This window comes from Xiphophorus couchianus, chromosome 1 (genome assembly GCF_001444195.1).
Source record: "Xiphophorus couchianus chromosome 1, X_couchianus-1.0, whole genome shotgun sequence".
NCBI classification, from domain to species: domain Eukaryota; kingdom Metazoa; phylum Chordata; class Actinopteri; order Cyprinodontiformes; family Poeciliidae; genus Xiphophorus; species Xiphophorus couchianus.
The window spans coordinates 15,929,172-15,954,692 of record NC_040228.1 but is presented as its reverse complement, the minus strand read 5'-3'; the positions used below and the strand labels follow the sequence as shown (position 1 = coordinate 15,954,692).

At 36.9% G+C, this 25,521-nt stretch overlaps 2 protein-coding genes across 4 annotated transcripts; one reads left to right on the top strand and one right to left on the bottom strand.

The window, feature by feature from the left end:
• Positions 1–45: 45 nt before the first annotated feature.
• On the top strand, positions 46–7,127 carry znf740b (zinc finger protein 740b). Of its 3 annotated transcripts, XM_028018351.1 has the most exons (6): positions 46–175; positions 2,722–2,880; positions 3,045–3,278; positions 4,081–4,339; positions 4,479–4,597; positions 4,732–7,127. In XM_028018351.1, exons 2-6 carry the CDS (start codon positions 2,836–2,838, stop codon positions 4,879–4,881), a joined length of 807 nt encoding a protein of 268 aa, XP_027874152.1. In that variant the 5' UTR covers positions 46–175; positions 2,722–2,835; the 3' UTR covers positions 4,882–7,127. The 3 variants fall into 3 exon arrangements, with proteins under 3 accessions (XP_027874152.1, XP_027874160.1, XP_027874167.1); XM_028018359.1 differs by lacking the exon at positions 2,722–2,880 and having other exon boundaries at positions 55–175; XM_028018366.1 differs by lacking the exon at positions 46–175 and having other exon boundaries at positions 2,753–2,880; positions 2,965–3,278.
• Positions 7,128–20,026: 12,899 nt separating this feature from the next.
• copz1 (COPI coat complex subunit zeta 1) lies at positions 20,027–24,042 on the bottom strand. The gene is made up of 9 exons (XM_028023692.1): positions 23,950–24,042; positions 23,498–23,566; positions 22,368–22,449; positions 22,150–22,241; positions 21,643–21,698; positions 21,476–21,553; positions 21,304–21,355; positions 21,176–21,214; positions 20,027–20,506 (listed from the first exon to the last, which is right to left on the bottom strand). Exons 1-9 carry the CDS (start codon positions 23,965–23,967, stop codon positions 20,459–20,461), a joined length of 534 nt encoding a protein of 177 aa, XP_027879493.1. The 5' UTR covers positions 23,968–24,042; the 3' UTR covers positions 20,027–20,458.
• Between the last annotated feature and the right edge of the window lie 1,479 nt (positions 24,043–25,521).

The following is a 25,521-nucleotide window of genomic DNA, read 5'->3' as shown; positions in this document are numbered from 1 at the left end:
GACCCCAAACCAAAGACGGGTTAAGTGGTCACGTGCTCCCCCATATGACCAATCGCAGCTCTCTCCGGGGAGCACTTCCGGTGATAGTATTTCCTGTCAGTGTTTGTAAACTGAGAAAAAAAAAACTGGAACCACGACTAGACATAATAAGCCACAAAACCTTACAAATCGGAAGGTAAGTGTCTTGCTTAGCTGCAGTTTCCATTCGTTGGTCTCTAAGCTCTGTGTAACGTTTCGCTCGGCTGCCTCCGGCTGCCGTAGCCGATGAGGGAGGCTTTGAGCCCGCCCTGCCAGCCTCCGCCTGCTGCCTGGCTGTTGTTGTCTGTGTCGTGGGGTGGGGGGTTCAGTGTAGCTACACTAGAGTTGTTCCTAAACCTTTATTGTTGCAGAGCTGCAGGATCTGTGTGTTTTATATTGCTGTGGTTCGAGTAGACTCATAAAGATTATGTTATCCACGAATTTATTTTTTCTCTATCAATGCGCCTTCTCGGTTTCCGCTCTCCGAGGAATCGCGTTTTTATAACATAAGAAAACTGCACGCATCTCTGGGCAAATCATTTGACGTTTAAACGTGTAATTGTCGGAAGCAAGAACTTCACTCTGAATTCATAGATGATTATTCAATAAACGATAAGCGAAGCTCGGTTGAATGCTTTTGTTTTCTTTTAAAGCCTGGTTACAAGATTCAGTATACAGTAACCTGCTAAAGTATACATAGACCTTTAAGCAACTGCAATTTGAGGGAGAAGTCGGTCTCTACTAGGCATGAAGAGCTGGTGGGTTTATGATACCACAAAAGACTCACAGCTGCAATTACAGCAAAAGATTATTCACACACTTAAAAATAATTTATTCTTCAAAAATGTTGAGCTGCTTCATGTTGGTGTTTTGAATAAGAACACAATGAACTGTGTGACCATAAGATGTCACAAAGTTCATTGTGACATCTTGATTTACCGGAAAAACATAATAAACCTTATGATTGTTTTTTTTTTTTTGTCAGCATTTCAAATTTGTATTAGTGGTGTGTAGCTGTTTTCACATGAAAGTGTTTGTTTTAAAACTGTTGGTTTTACCCTTTCTGAGAACAGGTGTCTTTTTTTGTTGTTGTTGTTTTTCTCTTTCTTTTTTTTATATAAAATACACTACCATAATCATTGCAGCATTCATGCTGATGGCTCTCCTGTCAGTTGTTCATAAACAGATTTTCAGCTACTTAGTCCTGTAACATCTGTGAGTTCCCATAAACTGGTGTCTGACTGTTATGACACTGTTATAGCTGTTATATGAACCTGCACGTTGATGCACTTACTCTGTTGAACTAATGTGCAACAATCTTTTTAATACATAACTAGCATGGCATTAATCTCGGGGAAAAAAAATAAGAATAATGAGAAACTGTATTTAGGATTTTTTTAATGTTTGCCATGCCGTTAGACCTGTCACGATAACACGTTTTGCTGGACGATAAATTATCTCAGAAGCTATTGCGATAAATGATAGTGTTGTTTCTTTGCGACCACTTTCAAGTAATAAAATGGGGATGGCGTAATAATGCAAGAACACTTTCTCAAAGATCACTAAACTTTAAATTTGAATTTGACACTTCAGCTGGAAGATTTAATTAAACTGCTTATTTAATTAAATATCAGAATTAAATAAAACAGCAAAAACGACAAGTACAATGAATTATGAAGTCTCTGTAAACAAAATTGTCCTTCAAAAACGGTCTAGTTTAGTCCAACACACCAGACTGAAGACCAGTTTTGGTAGAAAGAGAGAGAGAAAACTGAAAAACAATAAATTGTGCAAATGGAAAATATTGATCTAATTTTAATTTGTCATTCGATTAAGTGATTTATTGTCTACTGCAACAGATCTACATGACACATCGTGTTAGTGACTGTCTACAGCACATGTTAAACTGTTGGCTTTGGGGATAAATTATTTTAGTCCTTAGGTTCCATGATGATAATATTGATATCAAAGACCTATAGATTTCATAAAGGAGAAACATATGTTATGCCAAAATTTTGGAGTTATACAAAGATTATGGTTGTGGATAAGATTAAAATATTGATGGAGTCTTTACTCAATTACTGTACATCAAAAATGATTTAGTTTATAAAAAAGAGCCTGCATATAATTGCCTATGTGTTTGGGAAGACTCTCCATCCTCCAAGTAACTCTAGTCCTCTGTGTTTAAATAAAACTGCAGCAAAAACAGTAACATTTAGTATAAATACTTGGGATGTGATCTGGTTTTCTGTGTATGTTTGTTTTCCTCAATTTTTGAGGAAATTTTCTAGTTTGTGACTTTGACAAATGGGATTAGAAAATAAGCTTCAGAGATCACTATCTCAACTTTTTTAATTAAACTACCACCAGCTGTTTAGCTAAAACGTCATTCATTTTGAACATATTCCATCAAAGTGTAATATTGAGAGCAAATAAAGAGATATAACAATGATTTCGATTAGATTTTTTTGATTTTATGTTTTGCATTGTCATGCTTGGTACACATATGAGTTACAGAACAAGTCTGATGCATTTTGTGTTGTTTTCTTTTGTTTGGATTTAATTTTCTTACTGTTTTGTTTCATCTATGTGAACTTTAGATGTGCACCAAACATTTAAGGTTGCTTTACCCAATAAGAAGCTCTCAGTAAAGTTTGATCTCAGTATTTGGTTACATATCCATCCATGTGCCTTTATTTTCAGGCTTTGGCCCCTGATGGTTTGGGGGGGATTGTTGTCTCTCCTGTCACCCCCTCATCCTGACTGAAGCCCATCCCCCCCTGTCCCCTCAAACACACACGCATTCAAACCACGGCGATGACCCACCATTCCAACAATTCAGTACGAGACCATATGAAATGGGTCAGTGGAAGTCTCTTCATCTCCAAAAATCACCATTACGATTGCATTGTTGTGTCACTCTCTAATTCTAACCCCCACCTCCAGCTTCCAATTCTCCATGAGGAGTCCTCCAACCTCACCACCCCCGTTGGAACGCTCTGACGTGTTGCTGTTTGTGTTGCCAGGCTGGGTTACTGGGCTGTGAGGCGGTGTTGTCCAGCATGGCCCTGATGCAAGCCAACAACATCCCAAGCCAGAAAAAGATGATGTCCTCTTCGGGTCATGGCAACAGGTCCAGTGCTGAGGACCACCAGACACATTCGCAGCACAGCCTCAACCATCATGGGCACCAGGTTCACCATGGACAAGGCCATCACAGTCACATGGGCCATGCTTCAGATGGGAGCCTTCCACCGCTGGTGAGAGAAACACAGACTACTCTCCATGTTTAGAAGTTTGCATATCTACCTTTTGCTGCTACTTTTTTCTGATTATGTGCGAAACAAATTAGGCAATGGAAATGTCACTCATTAAAAGAATTTTATAATGTTGAGACGTACTGTGAAAAAATATTAACCGCCTTCTTCGGTGTTTGCTTCTGTTTTTTGTCACACTGAAGATTTTTCAATTAATCAGAAAAAAATTGTACTTTGTTAAATTTAAGTAGAAAACAATTTTATTCAACTGCTAATTTTAAACGTTAAAGAAAAAAGCTATCCAAGCCATCCTGGCCTTGTAGGTCATGTTACATCATCTCATTTAAGTTGGGACTTTTTACAATGCCACTCCAAAACGTCATCTAGATCCAGGTTCATGCATAATGTGCTACTTTTTAAAATCTTTTAGCCTACTTCATGTTGTCAGATAGGCTCTATTTCAGTGATTTCCTGATTGTACAAGTCAGACAGTAGTAAGGCCTGGGTATATGTGCTTGTAAAGTGGAACCAAGAAAATGTGATAAGTTAATTCCTGGCTGAACAAAGGGAGCATGTATATTTTATGTAGGACCATGTTGGTTAAAAACATTTTTCCCTTCATAAATGAAATTATTATTTAATTGCTGGAGTTAACATGTACTGTTTTACTGCACTTTTTTCCCATCATTTGTCTCCACTTTAGGATCCAGCCATTACAAGCCTTGTTGGCAGTTCTTGCCTTTCTTCCAAATGTATGCCTCCACTATATCCAGTCTCTGTTATGTTTTTTTTTCTGTCTTAAAAGCTAATCCGGAAAGATGGGGAATATCACACGTCAAGGATTATCGATGGGAAAGACGTCCAGACAAATCAGAATTTGCAGCCCAAGAAGAAACACAAAAAGTCGTCCCATAAGGTAAAAGAGAAAGTGGAGATGTTGATTCCGCACATGGATATGGATGACGACAGTTCCTTAAGAGTTCAGAAGAACTTCATCTGCGATCATTGCTATGGGGCTTTCCGGAGCAGCTACCACCTCAAGCGACATATTCTTACACATACAGGTGAGCACCTGAAAGCAGAGTTCAGGAAAATACAATGTAAAACTTGCAGTATAAATTCATGTGTCCAACTTGAATAGGTCAGGACACAAGAAGTTCTTGGACAGTCTGATAAATTGTTCACGCCTCTGATTGTTTCTAGGGGAAAAGCCATATGCTTGTGATGCATGTGATATGCGGTTCATTCAGCGGTACCACCTGGACAGACACAAGAGGGTGCACAGTGGAGAGAAGCCGTACCAGTGTGATCGATGCCACCAGGTCCGTCTGTAATAGTTTCCATTTCAGACAATTGATTTTTAACATGCTCTACATCTTTATGCGAGTCCAAGTCCTGCAGATCCCATTGGCATCTGCATTTTCTTGAACCAGCAACTTTGTTTGGCTTTCTGCAGAACTTTTCACGGACTGACAGGCTGCTAAGACACCGGCGCCTGTGTACAGCTGGCATGAGCAAAGAGGAAAACCAGTACTCCCAGGAAGCATCTGCCCATACAGCTTCCTGGAGTCCCCTCCATCCCTCCAACAACCGTCTGACTGTTTGACCCTCAGCTTCCTAACACCTACCTGCAGCTTCACGACATCACTCCCTGGAGTTGTACTCTGAAAGTAACCTTAGCTAAAGACAGTCAAACTATAGTTTGCTCTCAACACCTCATCGTAGTTGAGTTCTCATACATGAGCAAAAGCAAATGGACTGATTTTAGCATGAGGTTATGGTAAAGTGAAAAAGACACCGCCAGGTACTCTCAATTTCTGAGTCTCTACTTTTTAAATCTCCTTCCGACTTGCAGCTCATCCCACTGCACAGGAACATTTTACCGAGAAAGATGCACAAAACCACACCGCATTTAAGTATATTTTAGTGCAAAATCTTTAGCTATCCATCACAAATGCACTACAGTTAAAATAAAGCTCACAGCAAATTTCTGAGGTGTTCATCAGAACAAATTATTTAAATCAACTCATTTAGCTAAAAGAGGGAAATCCAAGGCAGTTTATTTTAATGCACACTGAAAATGTATTTTTTCACTCAATTAAAAAAACTAACATAGAGCTGCACCACTAATTAAAAGCATACCTTGTTGTAGTGTCGGTGTGTGCAATATTATTACTGCATATGATTGGAATTCAACATACATTCTTCCAAAGTTTTATAAATTTGTGCTTTGTGTCCCAATGTAATTTTCACCCTTGTGGACAGAATCTCACTGCATTTGGTTTCCAAGCATGACTGAAGGCACCTTTCGACTCTGGGTTCATGAACGTTTATTTTATTTTTTTCACTTGAACAGAAACACTTTGAAACTTTCCACCTACCAAAGCCCCTCTGTGGTGCATATTTTCTCTGGAGAGTCTAAAACCAGGCCATGTCTCCCCTGATGTTGTTTGGCTCCTCCAAAGCCGCAGAACGACAAATACATTAATTGCAACTGATATTGCCACCAATAATATGTTCGCTACTGCTCTAAACCAGCTTCTTAGTTTTCTAATCCTCCATCTGGAACACAGCTGCACAATCACGGCTGTGTAAAAATAAGTCACCTGAAAAACACTAACATCTAATTGATCTTTTTATTAGTCGAGTTGGCGCGCCTATTGCCAAACGTTAAAAACAGACTTTGTTTTACAGTGGTTTTTGTCGCACCGTTGTAGCAATTAGGCGACTCACAAGTTTTAATGGGAACCAGATGTTTTGGCACCTCTGGTTAGCAGCAATCATGAGTAACTGGATGGAAAATGTTAGAATTTTTTTTGCAAAGTCTTTTTAGTTTCTCCAAAGTGCTTCCATAAAATAAATGTAAATCCATTGTGTTTACTGTCTCTGTTAGAAGACACTGCTGTCTTCTTGTTCCTGTTTGTTAACCAGAGGCTCCTGTGACTTAAACAGACATTTACCCTTAATAAAGGTACTTAGCTTAGCCAGATGGACATTTTTAGTGTTCAGAATAGAATCAAACAGGTGCTGGTCATATGGATTATTTAAGTATAGATTATTTTCTCAGTTAGTTCCTGCTTATGATCTTAGTGCAGATCAAATTAAGGCATGAATTCATCCATAGATTTTAAATTATGACCTCTGCCTGACTGAATTGTTACTTGATTACAGTGTTGTTTCTTTTTATGGTCCCCTTAACCTGAAGCATCTTCAATGAAGATGGATCATTTTTGGCAAATAACTCCTTCAGGCTGGACTGTAATCACTGGACCGAAGACATTGTTTCAGTTTTAGGGCAACATCTGAGTTTTAACAGTTATTTAGGCGAAATGTTGTAATAGTCAGGTAACTCTGTTGATATTAGCAGTGTAGATTTGAGTTTAGGACCAATCACTGACCTTTTACAGCTTATGAAGGTAATATATATACATATATATATTTAAGTTGTCTGAGATGTAGAGAATAGTGTTTCTTGGGCCTAAACTCAAAAAGTGAATCAGTTTTTACAAAGGTATAATCTGTAGTCCCATTATTTCCTGAAAGTAAAACCAACCATCTGTAAAATTTCAGTTAATCAACAATTAGAGCATTCTTTGTTTTATAATTTGCATGTATTTGTGAAATAAGCTTGTATGGATTTTATTTTTGGTAAGGTTTCCCCCCACCCCCCGAGTAAAGGCTTTCAGCATTTGCTTTTAGAAAGAATTAAGTTCAGTTTCAGCTCACAGTAAAGGTTTTTGCTTTGTTGTTATTGTCTTTTTTTTAACAGTAAACGCTGATCATGTACCCTGCAACAAAGATATTTGCAGATGTTAACTCTATGTCAATAAAGATTTCTTATTTTACTGTAAATTACGTTTTCTGAAAAGCCAGACTGTTGTTCAAAAAAGTTTGATTTTAGCTCAAGAGTATGTTCTGTGGTTTTCTTCAAAATCAGTAATACATTAGTTTTGTCAGTAGGTGGCAGCCATGACCAAATGAGGACCTATTTTCAGACCTGTGATGAAGAGGCGGAATCAGGAAGTATTTCGCCCTTGGTTCGTGTAAGAAAACGAACTATATTTTTTTACACTTACATCTCACTTCATTGGAACATCGGCAATTTATTTCTGTAGTTAAATTCAAGAAGTAAAATGTGATTCACCACATAAATTATCTCAATCACAATGATATAGTTATATTTTTAACGTTTTTTTAGGGCTTACAGTTAATACAAATTCATAATTAAATTCATCAGAAAATTATTAGATCATTAGAATCCAAATAATTGGAGATGTGGTGTGCCATGATGCCAGAGGGAAATACTATAGCCGTTATTAAATTGACTTTCATATAGAATTTGAACATGTTTATGGCTTATTAATTCTGATTATTTTAGAAAAATTGATATGCACCGATATGGAAATGATAGCAAACAGATAACAAACGTTACCTGGACGACAGTCACTGAAAAAGTGATCTGACCTGAAACTGAGTGTAGGCAGCATCCTTATAGCTATGGAGTGAAATGTAACTCGAGTTAGCAACACTGACTAAAATCAAGAAAAGTGTTATTTGATAGGTTGCCCTTAAGTTAAGTGGAAACCCAGCCAGAGAAAGGAGGATATTTCTCCCTAAATGCTTTTGGTTAAACTCACAATCTTCTGCTAAGAAGGTGAAAAGTCTTGTCCTGTATTGGCATATTAGCCATAAGGTAAGAAGTGCAGATCATACCCTTTAGCAGCTTCCTCTTTGCTATTGACTTTTTTAATTACAGTATAAGGAAAGGTAAGATGAGATCAGCCTGAAGGCTGCTGGAAGTGCGCTCTCCCCCCATGGAGACATCCCCTCCTGCCGCCGCCTGATTTACGGGACCCACAGGCCCCTGGCACTTAACAATGGGCCCTACCTAAGTGAGGGAGATGGAGAGGAGATCTCAAAGGATGAGATAACACTCCATCTTCATGCATAGAGTGCTGAAATCATCTTGGTTTGAAATCATCCCAGACTAATCACACAGTCAGAAGGTGAAGTGTGGGAGTGCTGCCTTATTCTCAGTGTGGCTCCCTTCATCATGGAGGACTCCCCCAAAACACTGATAAGTGGCCCTCTACATACTCCTCTCTCTGGCCAGAGGTGTACAAAAAAATACTTCCTCCAAATGGAAGTCTCCCAGACAATCAGTAAATCGGAGCTGTCTGTGCCGTGGCACATTAACATACGGGTGGTTCAGAGGTTTACAGAAACAAACGCCAAACAGCAGGAAAACGTTCCGTCTTCCAACCAATGTTTGGCGGTGCCCTGATCAAACACATTACTGGGCTCACTGCAAGTGATTGAAACCCTCCCAACAATAGCTCCTGCTATCTTCCTCTCCCCGAGGTGTGGGAGAGCCTTTTCATCTCACGCTTTGATTAATAAAGGAATCGCTGGTTGGTTGAAAGCAACAATCTGTGCCCTCTGAGCATCCATCATGCCTGTGACAGCCTACCTCTCTGTGTTAATTAGCGGTGATATTTAAGCTGTCTGAGGTGTTACATAGCCGTCAGCTGTGTTGGTGCCGCCGCTTTCCATTAAAATTTCAATTCCTCTCCCCAGGTTTTTCACATTTTCTTCAATGTCTTCGCAGACATGTCCTTGAAAACTCGTACCAACCTCATGGATGTATTTCAGAAACCTAAAGAAAATAATATCGGTAATGAGGATTAAAAATTAAGGAAATGTCTGTGAACACTGTTGCACATATTTTTCATGCAGTAAAATCAACTATGTTAGCAGAAATGAGATAACATGAATCTAATTTATCACACTTTTGCTAGATAATTATTTGATATTAGATGAAGTAATTTGTCATAAATCCCAAGTTTTTTTCAGACAGGGAGCAGAGAGAATGGGAATAAATTACTTATTAATGATTACCAAATACTCCAATGTTCTCTTATACTTGAGGCTATTATTCTGAAATGAATTATTTATGTAACTAAATCCAAAGAAGTATACCATCAAAATGAAAATTTTAACGTTGCAAAACTGAAGAATATATGGGTCAAACGAAACACGTCTTAGCCAAAGGCAGTGGTTTGGCATTAGTCTGAAAACAGACAAAATGGCAATGTCCATTATAAGAAGTTATCACAGCTGCAGAGACTAAAATCTAGTGAACATTTTTGGAGATATACCAGGGGGATGTCTGCCTCACAAAATGTCTCTGATGGGAACATTAAGTCATTTCATTCCTCAAACTGTCCCATATTCAAATGTGTGCCACTACTTTTCTAATTAGTGTAACTCAACAAGATTAATTAGCATCTGCATGTCACTCCCAGGACTCAAAAACGTGCACGGAGGAAAAGACAAGCGAAAGCTATCACCCATCTGACAGTCGGCTGGGGAAAATTTTGAATCTGGCCTACTTCCATTTAGACGTGCTAAGATCATGAATATTCATACATGAAAATCCACCTCCAGAGAAGTCAGAACACACAAACTTTATTTATTAGACTGTGTGCATATTGAATAAAAAAAAAAAACTGATTTAGCATTAGTCTGATGTTGTATCATCCAGTCCAAGTATCTTGCAGAGATAAATTGATCTCATGTTAGTTGACATTCAACCTACAAGGATGAACGTCCCAACTGTCAAGGAAATCTTTTCAATAATGTTTCACCTTGAAAAGCCATTATTCACCAGCTTTTAGGTTTGTAGCTCCTTTAAGAACAGAAAGCCACAATCAGGACAACTCTTATTGATGAAATGTCAAGTTCTACATGAACACTTTTTCTCTGGCATCTGTGAAGTGGGCAACACATCAACAGCTGTGCTTAATGTACTACCTTATAATAAATTACAGAATCAATTGGGAGTGAGGTTATGTTCTGTAGTCATAAGTAGTGAATGCCTTAGCTTTGGTTTGGAGAATTAGAAAGAAATTCCAAAAAAGGAGTAAAGTTTTGGGCTTAATAGGAATAGTAGGTTCCTTCAAGATGGTCAAGTTTGAGTTTGGTGTATTGATTTACTGTATTAAATTACTCTGAGTTGTCAGTATGTGTAACAAATCAAGATATATATTCAAGTTAATTCAGTCTGGGTTAACCAGCAGATTCTCAGTGTATAAATCAAGCAAAACTAAACATAGTTTGACAAAATGAAGTAGGCTAATATATACATATATATATATATATATATATATATATATAAAAAGACATCAGGAAGATATGCAATAACAGCAAGAGCCATTATTTACAAATACAAAAAAACATGGAAAAGTGGTGAACTTGGGAGTGGCTGACCAACCATAATTACATGAATGCAACAATACTGATCCAAGAGATCACAAAAGAAACTGAATCAACACTTACAGCATGGCCTCACTTAATGTCAGTGATCATGATTCAAAAACAAGAAAAAACCTAGAAAGAAATGCTATCCATCGGAGGGTTTCGAAGTGAAAACCACTGCAGACCAAAACAAACAAAACGTCCTGTCTCACAGTTCCTGAAAAACATCTTGACGATGTCCGACAACACTGAAGTTGAACTCAGTGTTGGCTCAGGACGTCTAGCCTTTCAAGTCACAGATCTGGCTTTAGGGAGCGTTTGGACAGATTTATTTGACATAAAACTTTGACATTTCAAAATTGTGAAATAAATTGAACACCATTAGTTATCAATAAGTTCTTTAAATAGTTTTCTTCTGTGTATACTCTAGGCAAAGACTTATCTTCCTGTATAATTGCTTTTTTTTTTAATTATGCAGTTTGTTCGCTGTCAGATTAGACTGACAAAACAATGTGTGTCTGAGTTACCAACAATTTATGAGTAGTTGTACTGTGTTCTTGTTTGGACCTGGCTCTGGACAGCAGGTTGCTTAACTCTCATATTCGTTGCTTTTACACATTAAAAATTGTAGCGTTAAACAAATTTTGATCTACTTGGATGTACTTGTGCAGATTTAATAAAACTGTCATAAAATCTGGCAGCTGACAGTAAATGCTGTCAGCTCAAGTCTTTATTTTTAGCACATTTTATACAGGCACAGACAACTTCAGTCTTGCCAGCACATGTGTCTAATGTGGATAAGTAGGACCTATATCATTTTCCCAGGGAAAAAGGAAAAATGCTTTTCTTTGCACAGATGCTATTTCAAGTTTTAAATTTACCCCTTGAAATATATATTACCATTTACTGGGTGGACTGGCTAACATATATTAGATCTATATGTGACTGGGATAAATAATCGCTGTTAGTTTAGTAATGTCTGTAAGTGTCCTATTACTTTACATTGAGATGTTTCTGGTTTTCAGTGGGGAGCCTTAACACCTTTTGATAAACTTCCATGACATTTGGTACAGGTGTAAATGTCTACCACAAGATGATTTATATCGTGTTTGATGATTCTATAGAAGTGCATGAAATGCTTTCATGGCTACTCTGACTATCAGTATCCAGAACATGATGAGAGAAAAACAGATTGCTATTTTTTCAGACCATCACAATTATCTTCACTTTAAGAGAACCACATCTGAGCTCAGGTCGATCCTCAATGTCCCGTAGAAAGGCATACATTTCCAAGGAGCCGCAACTTTTACATTCTGCATATCAAAGAATGACTAAAGGAGTGAAGTCACATACTAATCTCCTTTTCTTTAATATGAAAAGTAAAAAATTATATTCCTATTGAATCATTGTTTCCAATAACTCAAGAATTTAAAGATATAAAGGTTTGTGTTTGTTTATCAGGTCAGAGCAATTAATTTAAAGGTTTGAAAGTAGCATGATTCTACAAGAAAGGCCCGCAGAAATGGTTAACTCTATACAGGCATATTTGTCACAGCCTTTTCAAAAGTGCCGCCGAACAATCCATCACTCTTAAAGTTCAGGGGGATCATGTCACTTTAAGATGTAGAACCTGTTTTCTCTCTCCTGCATGGCTCGATGTCAGGGGGGCAAACTGTGTAATCTCCAAGTTATCAAGTTCTTTCGTGAAATTGTGCAATCCCACTTGACAAGGCAAGTCCAGGGCTTTCCTCAGTCTCTTTTTTCCCAACAATTTTCTACTTGAGCACACAACCTCGGCATGTGAAGCGTGAAAGTAAAAGGTGGTGGTGGGGTGAAATTCAGGGGTAGACGGTGCAAGAATTTGTTCGGGGTTGATAGGCAAGGCAGAACACCCCATGCTATTTCCCCTTAAGAGATTTCCTTGGGTCAAGGCCGTTACAGTGACACATTCTGCAACATCTTGAATTTGTCTGTCAGGCTGATGGAGAGATAGGCTCCAGATAGATGATGGTTTTATATGAACAGATATAACAGGCCGATAGGAAATGACTGTGGAAGTACATGGTTGCAGATCTATTATGAGATAAAAGGATTTACTTGGCTGTTTTGGGGTTTTTTGACCCAAAAGTGAACAAGATAATCTTGTCCATCTTTTGTCCTTTCATGAATAATAAGACGAGTAGCCAGCTTTTCAAGCCATCTACTCTTTTTTTTGTATGTATGTGAGTGCCTGTGGTACACTTGCAAACTACCAACTTCATTTTACGCAGGTGTTTCACTCCATGCACTGCCACCAACACTTATCAGACAAATAAAATATATTTTTTTATATATAAAAATGAACAACTAAAACATATATCTGCTTAAAATATTGAAATAAGTAATTTATGGGAGAAAATTGTGATTAATAATATTTCACCAGAACGGACATCATGCATTCCTGTTACCTTATGTACTACGTTGTTCTTGAAAATGTTTCACCAGCAGAAATTGTTTGCATTCATCCATCCAGCTATTGTCTATATCCACTTAATACCTATTGGGTTTAGGAGAGGCCAAACCTATTTCCAGCAGTAAATAGGCGAGAGGTGACAAGTTACCAGTCCATTACAGAATGACACAAAGATGACCAACCATTATGGAGAGGTCAAGTGACCTAATGTGTACTTTTTTGACAGTGAAAAAAAGCTTGAGTATGTAAAGAGAACCCATGCATGCTGCATGAATATAAAATGTAAAGGTCATTTAGAAAAGGCCTTTGACAAGGATTTGAGCAAATGACCTTTTTGCTTCAAGGCAGCAATGCTAATACTTGGTTCTCAGTCAAGGAAGAAGTGGCATATGCTAAATCCTGATTTTATAAATTATAATCTTTTAAAATAGATTTTTAAGGGTTTAAATGGATATGCACCTACACCACTAAGCGATTGCATAAAGAGACTGCAGGGCAATAGCAGATCTACTAGAGCGGCTTCAGATGGAAATTGTAAGGTCCCCTTTCGAAGAACCACTTTTGCTCAAAGTACTCTGTCTGTGAGAGGATCTGCAGTTTGGAACTCACTTCCTGTTGATTTAAAGTTCGTAACCAGTTTTAGTACGTTCAAGAAACAAATAAAACTCTGGTTATGTCAAAAACAGAACTGTACCCATTTTTGATATTTTATGTTTCACTGTTTGTTTGTAGATGTTGTCAACATTATGCTGTGCTACTTTAAATGATTATCACTTAAATTTTTAGAGGTACTTTTTAAAAGCCCATCTAGGGACAAGTGCTGCGAATTAGCTGTTGCTATTGCATTATGTCGCAAACATGGGCCTGCTGTTTTGTTCAGTTTGTCTGTGTCGATGTGTGTCTGTCCTATCAAATAAACTTAAAATAAATAAATATAGTGACTGCTAAAGATTAAAATTCAGAAAAGAAGTTATTTGGAATGAGTGAAGGAAACTTAGCCAATGCACAGGTATGTTCAGGTCCAAAAAGAAGAGGCAGGAATAACACATTCTTGAGTCTGCTGACATGAAAAATCACCTTTTCCCTCATTTTGCATCATAATCGGATTCCTCTCTTGGGTACAGACATGATGTTTTATTCAAAACATTTTCAAATGAACAACTTGGTACTTGGACACTTCTCTCTTTCTGCTGTATCTCTTTCCTTGCAAGAAGCTCTAGTGATATAAGGACTATTGTACTCCAGTGCCACCTCCCTTCAGGGATAAGATTTTTACGATTGCAACCTGACACCGTTTCTGTGTCCTATGAGCGACAGAGCAGTAACTCACTTCAAAGGCAGGAGGCATCAAATCACAGTACAGCCGTAAATTAACCTGTCCCGCCTTGGCCAATGAGAAGGCAGCGTTAAATCTCAGCTGTCACAGTGGCGGCCAATGGAAAGACGATGGCTGTAAATCTGTCTGGGCTGCTCTGTTAACGGTGTCTTGGTGTGGCTGGGGGAATCCATGGGGAAGAAGGGGAAGAGAGTGAGGAAAAGTGAATAAGGAAATATAGTGAAGGTGGAGGTATGCAGAGAAAATCTATTTCTCTGCAATCTTCGAAGATGAACAAAGGGAAAAAGAAAAGTGCAAATTCTGTAGCAAACTAACAAACGGGGAAGGACGGGCTTAGTCTCCACTGCAAAAAAAAAATAATTTTTGGTTTTCTTCCAGATGCAGTTGAAGCTAAGGAATAGCCCTCATAAAGGTTTACAACCACCATACACGTGTCTGATGTTGACTGTTTACAATAAAAACTGACTGATGGGCCTTCTTTAGGGCTCTTTTGCATCATATCTGCACCTAAATTTGTGCTGGCTGTTTGATAACAGCAGTAGCCTCTGACTTTTGTGACACAACTTCATTAGTGGCAAGCCTTCTGGATTACAGCCTGCCTGTGGGGGTCTGAAGCAGGGGGTAAACCAGAGTCCAGTTCAGCACATTCTACCAGATGTGCCCCAGTTGTGCAAGTTCAGAACACATTGGAATTCCCCCTGCAGCAGAGCAAACCTAAACAAGGCTTTAAGCTGGAGGGCTTTTTTCTTTCAGCCTGGAAGAAGCACAGCATGCTCATGGAGCATTTAAACCCAGAATAAAGAGTTTCTACGACCATCTTCCAATTCAATGCTTTCTGGAAAGAGTTACAAGCAAGGGAACGTAGAAAAAAAGCCTAAGCAAAACACATCAGATGAAGGGATATTTCTTCAGCAAACAATTCCCTTGGTGGTGTGATTTCATTATCCAATAAGAGTTGAGCATTTTCATGAGCTAAATCTTACAGGTATACTAAGAAATAAATGGTTCTGTGAAATCAGACCTGTGATGGCTGAGTGGGGATGGGGGTTACCCTGTTCCTTTTCAAAAAAGAAAATCCCACTTTTTTTTTTTTACCAACTTATAACGACCTCCAATAAACCACACACATGTGGTGACATTTTTATTTTACAATGACACAAAAAAAATTAAACATTATCATCGGAATTTACAGTCATCTTATGTCATTACTATGAAAAGTTTTTTCTCCTTTTTCTAGAGACATAAATAGTTGAGTTGAGTTATGGCAAAGGCAGGCAAGAGTGCAACGGTGGAGGTGTTGTTTTTGGCTGGGTTTCCTTGGAGTGGCCATGATTCTTTTTTCTATGGGAATCCATAAACAGAGCCAGAGAGGGCAACCGGGGCCATAAACCATGTCAGGCTGCCACAATGCTGCCGCGAAGGCGAGGGGGGGAAGCAGGCTTGGGTACATATCTCCTCTACTCTACATGCACACATTCACAACTGCAAGCACTTTAAGTAGCTTTTAATGGCCTATTTCTAAATAAATGTTTATCCATGCAGCATCCTCCTGGTTATTGTTGTTGTTTTTTGGGGGAAGACGGGGGTTTGTAGTGTCGTGGGTATACGGACAGATGTTTCCTTCTGCTTCCAGGAAATTGTATACAGACTCTTCTACTGTTTTGTAAAACTCGGATGAGCTGCAGCGGTTCTTTAGCCGTGAGCCATGGGAATTTGTTTTTATCTTTACCTTCTCTGCCATTCTCTTCACTCTGTGTTGTGGTTAAATAAACATCAGTCATTACAGTTGTTTTAAACATTTAAATCATAAGTAGCTAACTCAATGTCCTTAGACTATAAAATCAACATGGGAAAAAAAACATTTTCAACATTTTAGATACATTTCTTTTCTAAGAATGTATGGGGTCCCAATGAGAGTGGCATCAGTTTATTCTGGATAGATCTCTGCTACATTTACAGATTGACTACTGGAAAAACAAGGAGATATTTCTGGTAGTGTGCTAATCTGAATGACAGCTTATTATGTAAACTGGGGCTTCTTTGTGTTTTACACAATTATAATTATATTTTTATAATGAGATATAAAGTTGAATAGACAAAGATCAAATATGGGATTCTTCAAGGTAAGATTCACCTGCCTGTTTTATTCCACATCTACAGTATATTCTCCACTTAGTTCACATAATAGAGTATCATCTAAAATATTTCTTATGTTTATTCTGATAACACAATTTTATATTTCTATGTCACCACATGTACAGTAACTGAGCTGGAGTGTCCATAATTTCCTCAGACTTTATGCCATAAAAAAGAAAAGTCTTTTCTTATTCCAAGATATGTTGGAGATCACAACTCTACTACATTCAATGAGCCTTAAAACCACAAAGAATGCAAGAAATCTGGCTGTTATTGTAACCTCAGATCAAAGTTTTAATAACGCAATTTATTATATTAGGAATATAACAAATTATATTCCTAAGCTTGCTTTCATCTTAAATCATTAGTTGAATAAATAGTGTCCTGTTAAAACAAGAAACAGAAAAACTGGTGAATATATTTCTTCTTAGTTGGTTGGATTATTGCATTGACGTCTTTATAAAAGTCAAACAGACAGCTGCAGCTCCTCCAAAATGCTGCTAGCAGAGTTCTGATCAGTGACAGAAAAATGGCCTATATTAAACGCAACCCTAAATCACTATACCAGTGTTTGCCAAAAGGATAGATTTTAATATCTTGTTTGAACCCTTAACATACTGAATAGCCTTGGTCGTAAATACATTTTAGAACTGTCAGATTACAATCACAATTCTTCAATTCCTGTAAAAGGGAGGGGTGAGGGTACGTTTAGTTTATATGCTACTCAGCTCTGGAACAAACGCTCAAAAAAACAGAGATATTCAGAAACTGATGGGTTCATTAAATCAGGACTGAACAAATATTTGTTTACTGCAGTTAAATTGTTGATATCCTGCATATTTATTTCATAGACGCAGCGTAACGTTTTCTTTTCTGTGTGTTGGCTAAAACTGCTATTTTTAGTGTTGTTTTTAATTTTGATTTGTTTAACCCTAATCCTTTTTCTGTAAAGAACTTTGAATTGTCTTGTGTATTGATAATTCTATACAAATGAACATGCCTTGTCCCGCCTCACCAGTGATTTTGCTAAATCTGAAGAGGCCTCTGACTGAAAACTGTTCCTCTGTGACAATCTAATGACAGGCAAGCAGCTCAATTTCAGAGGCAATATGTCAGAGTAACATGCTCTGGATGATACCATCAGTTGTCTGCAAGCACTGTTAATACACCTCATTTTCTTCGCCGTTCCTCTTTAAATCTTTGACCGGTTACAAAGACGTTGAAATTGGTGATATGATTGTTTCTCGTCATAATCAATGGAAGAGATGATTTTAACTACCTCCTCTCTCTGCTCTTTAGTCCTGCTCTGCATCCTCTCAACTGCTCTGGAATTTGGGTTGTAGTTCAAGTATTATTTGAACTGTTGGGATGCTATTTCAGTTGCTCCCACTTGTAAAAACAATACCTTATTGCTACAGTTATGCATCATAGCAACTGCCTGACAGTTTAAAAGAGAAAAGAAAAGAGTGAAAATCCGTCCATATGCACAACATCCAAAACCAAAGGTATTAATTATCCAAACATCCAATGCTGCAAACCAGAAAATTATGGATATAAATGAAAACAAAAAGAGTAAATCAGAACATAACAGAGCTGCTGCAACATGCTGCCACCATGAACAACGCTATTCTAGGAGCAATAAACCTTTTATATATAAATAAATAAAACCTGCATTTATTTTAAGGCTTTGCACAGATCTTTACCAGGGGTGATATTGTGCATGGTGCTGTAAGTACGTTTCCATGTATGCATAGTTTACCTATTTGTGTCCGTTTACCTGGACATACTAATGAATGGGTGCTGGGGCCCATTGACTCTGGCATAAAGACTCTGTAAGCTTGCAGATGATGAGAATTTATTGACTAATTTACAAAGTCCCACCGCCCCTCCCCACAAACACACACTCTCACAAGAGAAAGGACCGAGTCCTTCACTGTATGCATCGATCAATTACGAGACTCTAACGCACACGTCTCTGACAATTTTACTGCATGTTATGTACAGTATGTCAGGCCATGACGCTTCTAACTGCTGTACTCATTCCTGTATAATTAAAATAAATTACCTGGCTGCTTTTTATGACGGTGCAACTGTAATTACAGGATGACGGCAAGTCACTGAGATGCCGTTTGTGCTGCAGGCCCATCTCAATGAAAAGTGAGAACTTGGAGAAGCATCTCGGGTGGGATTGTGTTTTAACCCGATCTCTTCCATGCTGTGCTCTTCCTGGGATTTCATCTAATTACATTTACTGCTGCCTACCCGAGCTGGCCTCGTCCTTTTTAACCTTCAAACCCCCCTCCTGCCCCCACGTCTTGCACTAAAGCCGCACACTGAGACATAAGCTGTTCTCATTATACCAGCAAACTGGCGTGATAACAGTAAACTGGTGTGTTAATGGGGACCATTTATAATAATTACCATCCTCTTTCTTACTACTTTTGTCCACTGAACACTTAGTAAATAGCATCATCCTAGCATTTTATTTAGGGCATGTGTCAGGATAAAATGGAGCAAAGCCAAAATAATATGATTAATGGGTCAGGCTAATGTTTTCTATTTTCAGTTCAATTCAGTTCAGTTTATTTATATAGCGCTAATTCACAACAAATGTCTCAAGGCATTTTACAAAAACATAATTTCTACATAATAAATGCCATTACACAGAGGATTGTGAAAAGCCTTTAAAATCAAATGGAAAACGTTTTGTTAGTATTTTAAAACCCTCTGTGTATTTTTAAATTATACTTGTTTAAGGATGTCAATATAAACCAATTTATGTACTTTAGAAGAATAGACATTAGATTGCACATGAACTGTTCATTCTAGGCTGAAATCAATTTGCTGCAAAAGCAAATCAAATAGGCTTTTCTTATTAATTTTAAGCCTTGTTTCTTTTCTTATTTAACTTCTTGTATGCATTTGTTTTATCTCTTTGTACTGCAGACCCTTTTTTGTCTGGGATAAAGATTGAAAAAAATATGAAGAAACAAAAAAAATCTGGAATTAACTGGCAGGAAGGTCATTTCGAATGATCTACTGTACATCAGATGGATGTCATGTCTATTATTTCTTGCATTTCTTTCAGCCCACCCCCTTCATAAATATTTAGTGAAGGGAGCAAGTGTGTGACAGCTGGGTGTACATGGCATCCAAGACGCACATCAGTAGATACACATGCATAAGATAGTTATCTTCCTTATACAACTTTTCATTTTACAAGACTCAACATCAAGTTTTGATTCTAGTGGAAGGAATAAAGTTTCTCCCCCAAAAATATTTTTGTCAAGTTATGTAATTCCTTCCCATTACCGGTAGATGGCACACTTTCACTTCAATAAGAATTCCTTTCCTATTTCTTAAGGTACAGCTATCCAAACAAGAACAAAGGGTCACTGATAAGGATTTTTTTTTTTAAAAAAAACATTAAATCCATGTTAAGCTATAAAGCTTTATGTTTTCCTCACCATTTGTAACACTTTGGAAAACAGAACAGTGCACACAAAAGTAACAAATGTTAAACAATTTAGGAAATAAAACATATAATGAATGCAATACTGGGTGCAAATATTTAACAAATGTAAATTTAACACAACTTTATTTTTTACAGTGATCTGTGAACGACAGCATGCTGTTCAAAGGGTTATATCTCAGAATAGAGTGGTACATGGAATGGTTTCAGAGGTTTTGATGTCTATCGGTGTATAACATTTGTAGATACATTTTTGGAAGAAAAAAAAACAATTAAAAAAGTAATCAACAAAACAGGCCAGTCATTACTGGAATGTACACATTTTGGCCTCTTTGATAATAAAAACAGAGCAGAAAGACAGAAGAAAAAATATGAAAAAGGAAACTTCAGAAAGTAGAAGTCCGAAAGTGTGACTCAATCAGCCGTTTGATCTGCTACAGCTTTGACTCAAATGTAGGCTAGATGAGGAGATCAGTGCCATGTGGTCTGTGCCGAGCAGCGGCTCACTGGTTACGCTGGCGTAAAGACAACTATCGGAGAAGTGACCATTTGATCTGTTCTTTGGCAGACTGAAGCACCTGCGAAAGAGAAGTACTTTTAATTACACAAAACAAGGTTTAATTGTGTGCAGTAAAATTGTAGTCAAACCATAATGGCAACAAACATTCAAGTGAACTAAAAAGAAAAAAAGAAAGAAAAACAAAATTAATGTACCCTAGCGTAATGATAAAAAATGAAGTAATACCACAAAAAAATGACTAAGTGATATAAATGAAAAGGAATTATGAAGACCTAATTAATCATCTTAATTGATTGAATGAAAGCCAAATCATAACCATAAAGCATCGAGACTGGACACAGCTATTAATCATTGCAATAGGAGGAATGGCGTTGGCCGGTCTCAGATCTCCTAAATGACAACATTAATCAAGAAGAGCTCACACCCACAGACAGACAGAGCTGCATAGAAACTAAAAGACAGGAACTACTACTGGCTACCTTCTACCACTGAATAATTAGTTATCATGCACACCATTGCGCATATAAGGCAACAAAAAAACAGCAGCCTGAAGGCGAGTGACAAAGCGGGAGAAGAGGACATGAAGTGAAACATCGCGTCATGTCCACTATTCTACAATCGGCCTTCATACCAGATTGTAGAATAGTGACTTTTAAAGATCTATAATCTAACGAATCTTTTAAACTTAGTAGGAGAGAGTGAACCGAAGTGAGGATATACTGTATACCTGAGTGACTGTCTGCTCTGTCAAAGGTACGTCATCACCCTACAAGAAAAATAATACATACGCAGTTCACAAAAGGAAGACCAAACTCTGGACTATTTCTGCAAGGAAAGTTAGTGAGCAGAGCTTACTCTGAGAGCCACACGGTGCACAACTTGCTGTGGGTCACTCTCTAAGATCACCCTGGAGGAGACACAAAATGTTCAATAAATTATTAAGTACACAAAGACACCAGCCGAAAGTGAAAAAAAACAAACCAATTCTTGGCATTGAAGGTTTCATGCTGTCAAATTTTGTACATACCCTCCATCCACAATTTCATCCACAGCCAAGAAGAGTCCCTCCATGTTCTCCAACAAAGCTCTCCTCTCAACATTTTTTCTGCAGAAAAAAAAATATATATAAATGCAAACCACAGCTTTCCTAGACAATATTTTAAATGGTTGACTGATATTGTGCTAAAAAAATACCTCAACATCTGACTGAGGGAATCAAAAAGGCAATTTAGAACAGCCATAAGCATCAGCTGTAAAGAGCAGAAACAAGAAGATATTAAAACTCACACTTTGTTTCCTTTAGAAATTAAAATAATATTTTAATGTGTGGCTAAGTAATGAAGACTTGAAGTTTAAAAGCAGAAATATTACATTTTCTTAAATAAATATCAGTCAAGGTAATATTAATAAAACCACTTTTCAACTCACTAAGCATGCTAAATTGTGCGACGCGTGGTACTCCGTAACATATCTGTATTACATAAATTGTTGTAACACCACGATGACATTTAACCAAGAATTATTTTAGCTAAGTCATTAGACATTAACAGCTATTAAATGTTAACCATGAAACAAAATAACATTTTGAATAAAAAAACAACAACTAATAAAACAAAACTTTATTATTTTGTGTGAAATTTAGTAATATTTCAGAAGGATGATTTACATCCTAAATAGTACAATGCACAATCTAAAGTTTACCTCATTTTCATGTGAGCTTCCAATCACATAAAAGAACAGGTCTATATTGCTCTTGTACACAACAGTCAGGCCCTCCAGTAATGCTATCTCACCTTAAAGGATAGAACAAAAAAAAGAAATATAAACAAACACCATTATAATCACAATGCTCTTAAGATATGAAATGAGGTATTGTAATGATAATAAATAAGTCTTTTTATACAGAAAACATTGCTTACTGTCTGTCCGGTGAGTCTTGTTAAATATGTTCTTCTCAAAAGCTTTCTGCTCCTTCACTGTCGGATATGTGTCGTCATAATACTGTAAATAGATCAGCACTGTGTATTTATCTGAATCTAAATGCAACCATAAGCAATTTGGACATATTTTAAACCATGGGCATAGGCTTATCTTCACGAACATTACAAATAAGCAGCTAGTGTTGCTGCTGTGACTTCTGCTTGTCATGTAATTTTTTTTTCTCATACTTTGAACAAAAATCTAAAAATCAAACCCATGTAGAAAATTCCTCACATATACGTTTAAGGATTCCGTCAACAAGTTTCTTTTTAATGACAGTCAAATACAAAAAACAATACAATAATATTTATAATTATTAACTGTATGGGTTTTCAGTTCAATGACATTTAGGGTGAATATTTTTTGGCTACAGAAAAATAGCATAGGAAATGTTGTTTTACTTTGCTTTTTAAATACCACAAACCATTGTCAAAAAAAAGTACATAATTACAGCCAATACAATTTGGAGGGTTTACTCTGCACTGTCTGCAGCTTGTAGATTGTTTAGTTATTTTTTAAATCTCTTTTAATCACATCTGTTCTTTTGACCACACAGACAGCTTTGGTCTTGTAATAAAAAATAAAAAAAACCCTAATTTTTACTGTTTAAAAAGGCAGTGTTCAAAATATACACCAAAACAATATAACAACAGCTAATTATACACAAATTAGCAACTAAAACATAACAGGTTTTGGTCCTGAATAGACAAAGTTTCTTAATTTTAAATATTTGATTTTGGATTCGGTAAAATTATTTATGAAGTGCACAAAACTATAGTTTGGCTGTTAAATTTACTGCAGGCCTGCAACTGACCTAAAATTGTATTGAATAGAACCCGCTTCCCTTAAAATGACTTACGTTCTTGTAAAGCTTGTAAGTGGCTGATGTATTGTTAATGATTTATATATATATATATATATATATGAAAATAAAAACAAAAAGGTATGTCACCATTATTATACTTATTTTAGATACTGTTTAATTAGTATGTTATGCTAGGAGAAGTTCAGAGGCATAAAATCTCGGTAATATTATATAATAACATTACATAGTAAACAGAATTATTACCTTGGCATAAAGCCTGTCTCCATCGTTGTCCAGGATTAGTACAGCTTTGACTGTGTGCAGGGAAGGTTCCTGTGGAGACACAAACAACCCATTATTTTAAGCGATCATTTTAGGAATTATAAACACATCTGTCACTTTCAGGACACTACAGCGAAAACTATGTCAGGAGAGGGACCATGTCACAAAGCTAATCTTAAATTGTTCATAAAATATTTTTTAACTATTTAAAATGCTAGACAGGTCGTAAAAATGACGCTGGACTTCCACATCAGCAATAAACGAAGCTAACTGGTTAGCCAACACTTAGCTCCCTGTTAATCTAGCTCCTTGACGAGCATAATGCCGATATTGTACCATGTTTATGACTGCAGTTATTTATTTATAATTGCTAAAACTAGTTATTTACCGTAAAACGGAATAATATGACGAAAGAATATAAGCGGTAACAATACCAGTATTGGAGAATCCATCTTCTTTCTCGTTAGCAAACTAGCTACCCGGCTACCACCAGCCTACTACTTCCAAAATGAGGCTCTTCCCTATTGGCTCACGCAGCATCTTACGTTGTGCGTACGTTTAGGGCAAAGATCACGTCACATGAGAGTGAGAGCCGCTAAAGACTACTAGAGCGTTGTGTTTGATTGGAAAGTTATATGATAAAACATTAATGATTACTTTAGATATTTTAATGACTAATTAATATTTCTTTAAATACATAGCCACACTTCATTTTGATTCTGTAAGTGTTACAACAAGTTCAATTGATCTTTCCGATTGGGAAGTCGAAATTTCCCAATAAAATGCACCATTAATGACACAAACAAAAATCCATTTGTAACATGTAGTTCTATTCAATTTATTCTAACTCAAATTTATATTCCAAGTTATCCTTCAACACTGTAAAAAATAAATAAATAAATAAATTACAAAGAACAGATTCTTACCGAGCTCCAAATCTGAGATTAAGACAAATTAATTTCAGTAAAAAAGAAAATATATATTATGAGATAAGAAGTCCAATACTTTAAAGGAATTAATATACTTTCACTGTCCAATACAGTGCAGTCCTATAATGTCATTCAAAACAATACAATTCAATACAATCACAAGCTACACAATTTCGGACTAACATTATGATGTCCTGCCATGGCTCCCAATTTAACTGTCAAAACATTCCTGACCTATCAACTTACTATTTGAAACTGTGCCATGTGGTATCTGGCAGAAAAACATTAGCAGAAGTTATTATTAAACCATTCCTGAACTACTTTTGCTGGAAAAGGTTTGTGTCGATAATGTTTTCTTGAAAGATATTGCTATGCAATAATGCTTAGAATGTAAAAGAGTTACATCTACATGGATCACAGGAGCCAATATTTCTTAGCAGAACATTGCCAAAAAATCACATTGCCTCCATCAACTTACATTTTTTCCAGTGTTCACCCTGGTTCTGTCACTTATGATTGCATCTAATGCAACAGTGAGATCTAACAGCCCACATCTGGGGTATCTTCTTATCATCTGAGCAAAATTTAGAGACAACAACCTGACTACTATTACTGACCATGTCTGTTTCTTCATGACCACGGTGTACCTGTCGTCTGATGATTGCTTCCAACAGGATAATACACTATGCTACAAAGCTCAAATCCTCTCAAGATGGTCCTTTGAACGTTATTTCATTGTGATCCAATGGTTTGCACAATCATCAGATATTAAACAAATAGTGCACATTAGAGATGAGGTGAAAGGTTACATTTCACACCATTGTTGCTGTTGCCAACAAATCTGCTACAACTGCCTGATCTTAGCATGTCAATATGGAACCAAATTCTCTGACGAAGGTTTTTGATGTCTTGCTAAGCATATGAAAGCAAAGAATTGAGGCAGTTCTGATGGCAAAGTGAAATTCAACTCATTACTAAGGTAAACTTGATCAACCTAATGAGTGTATACAAAAATCCAACACCCGAGTTAATGACAATATATTTAGTAGCTTTCATCAATGCAGTTTTTGTGTTATA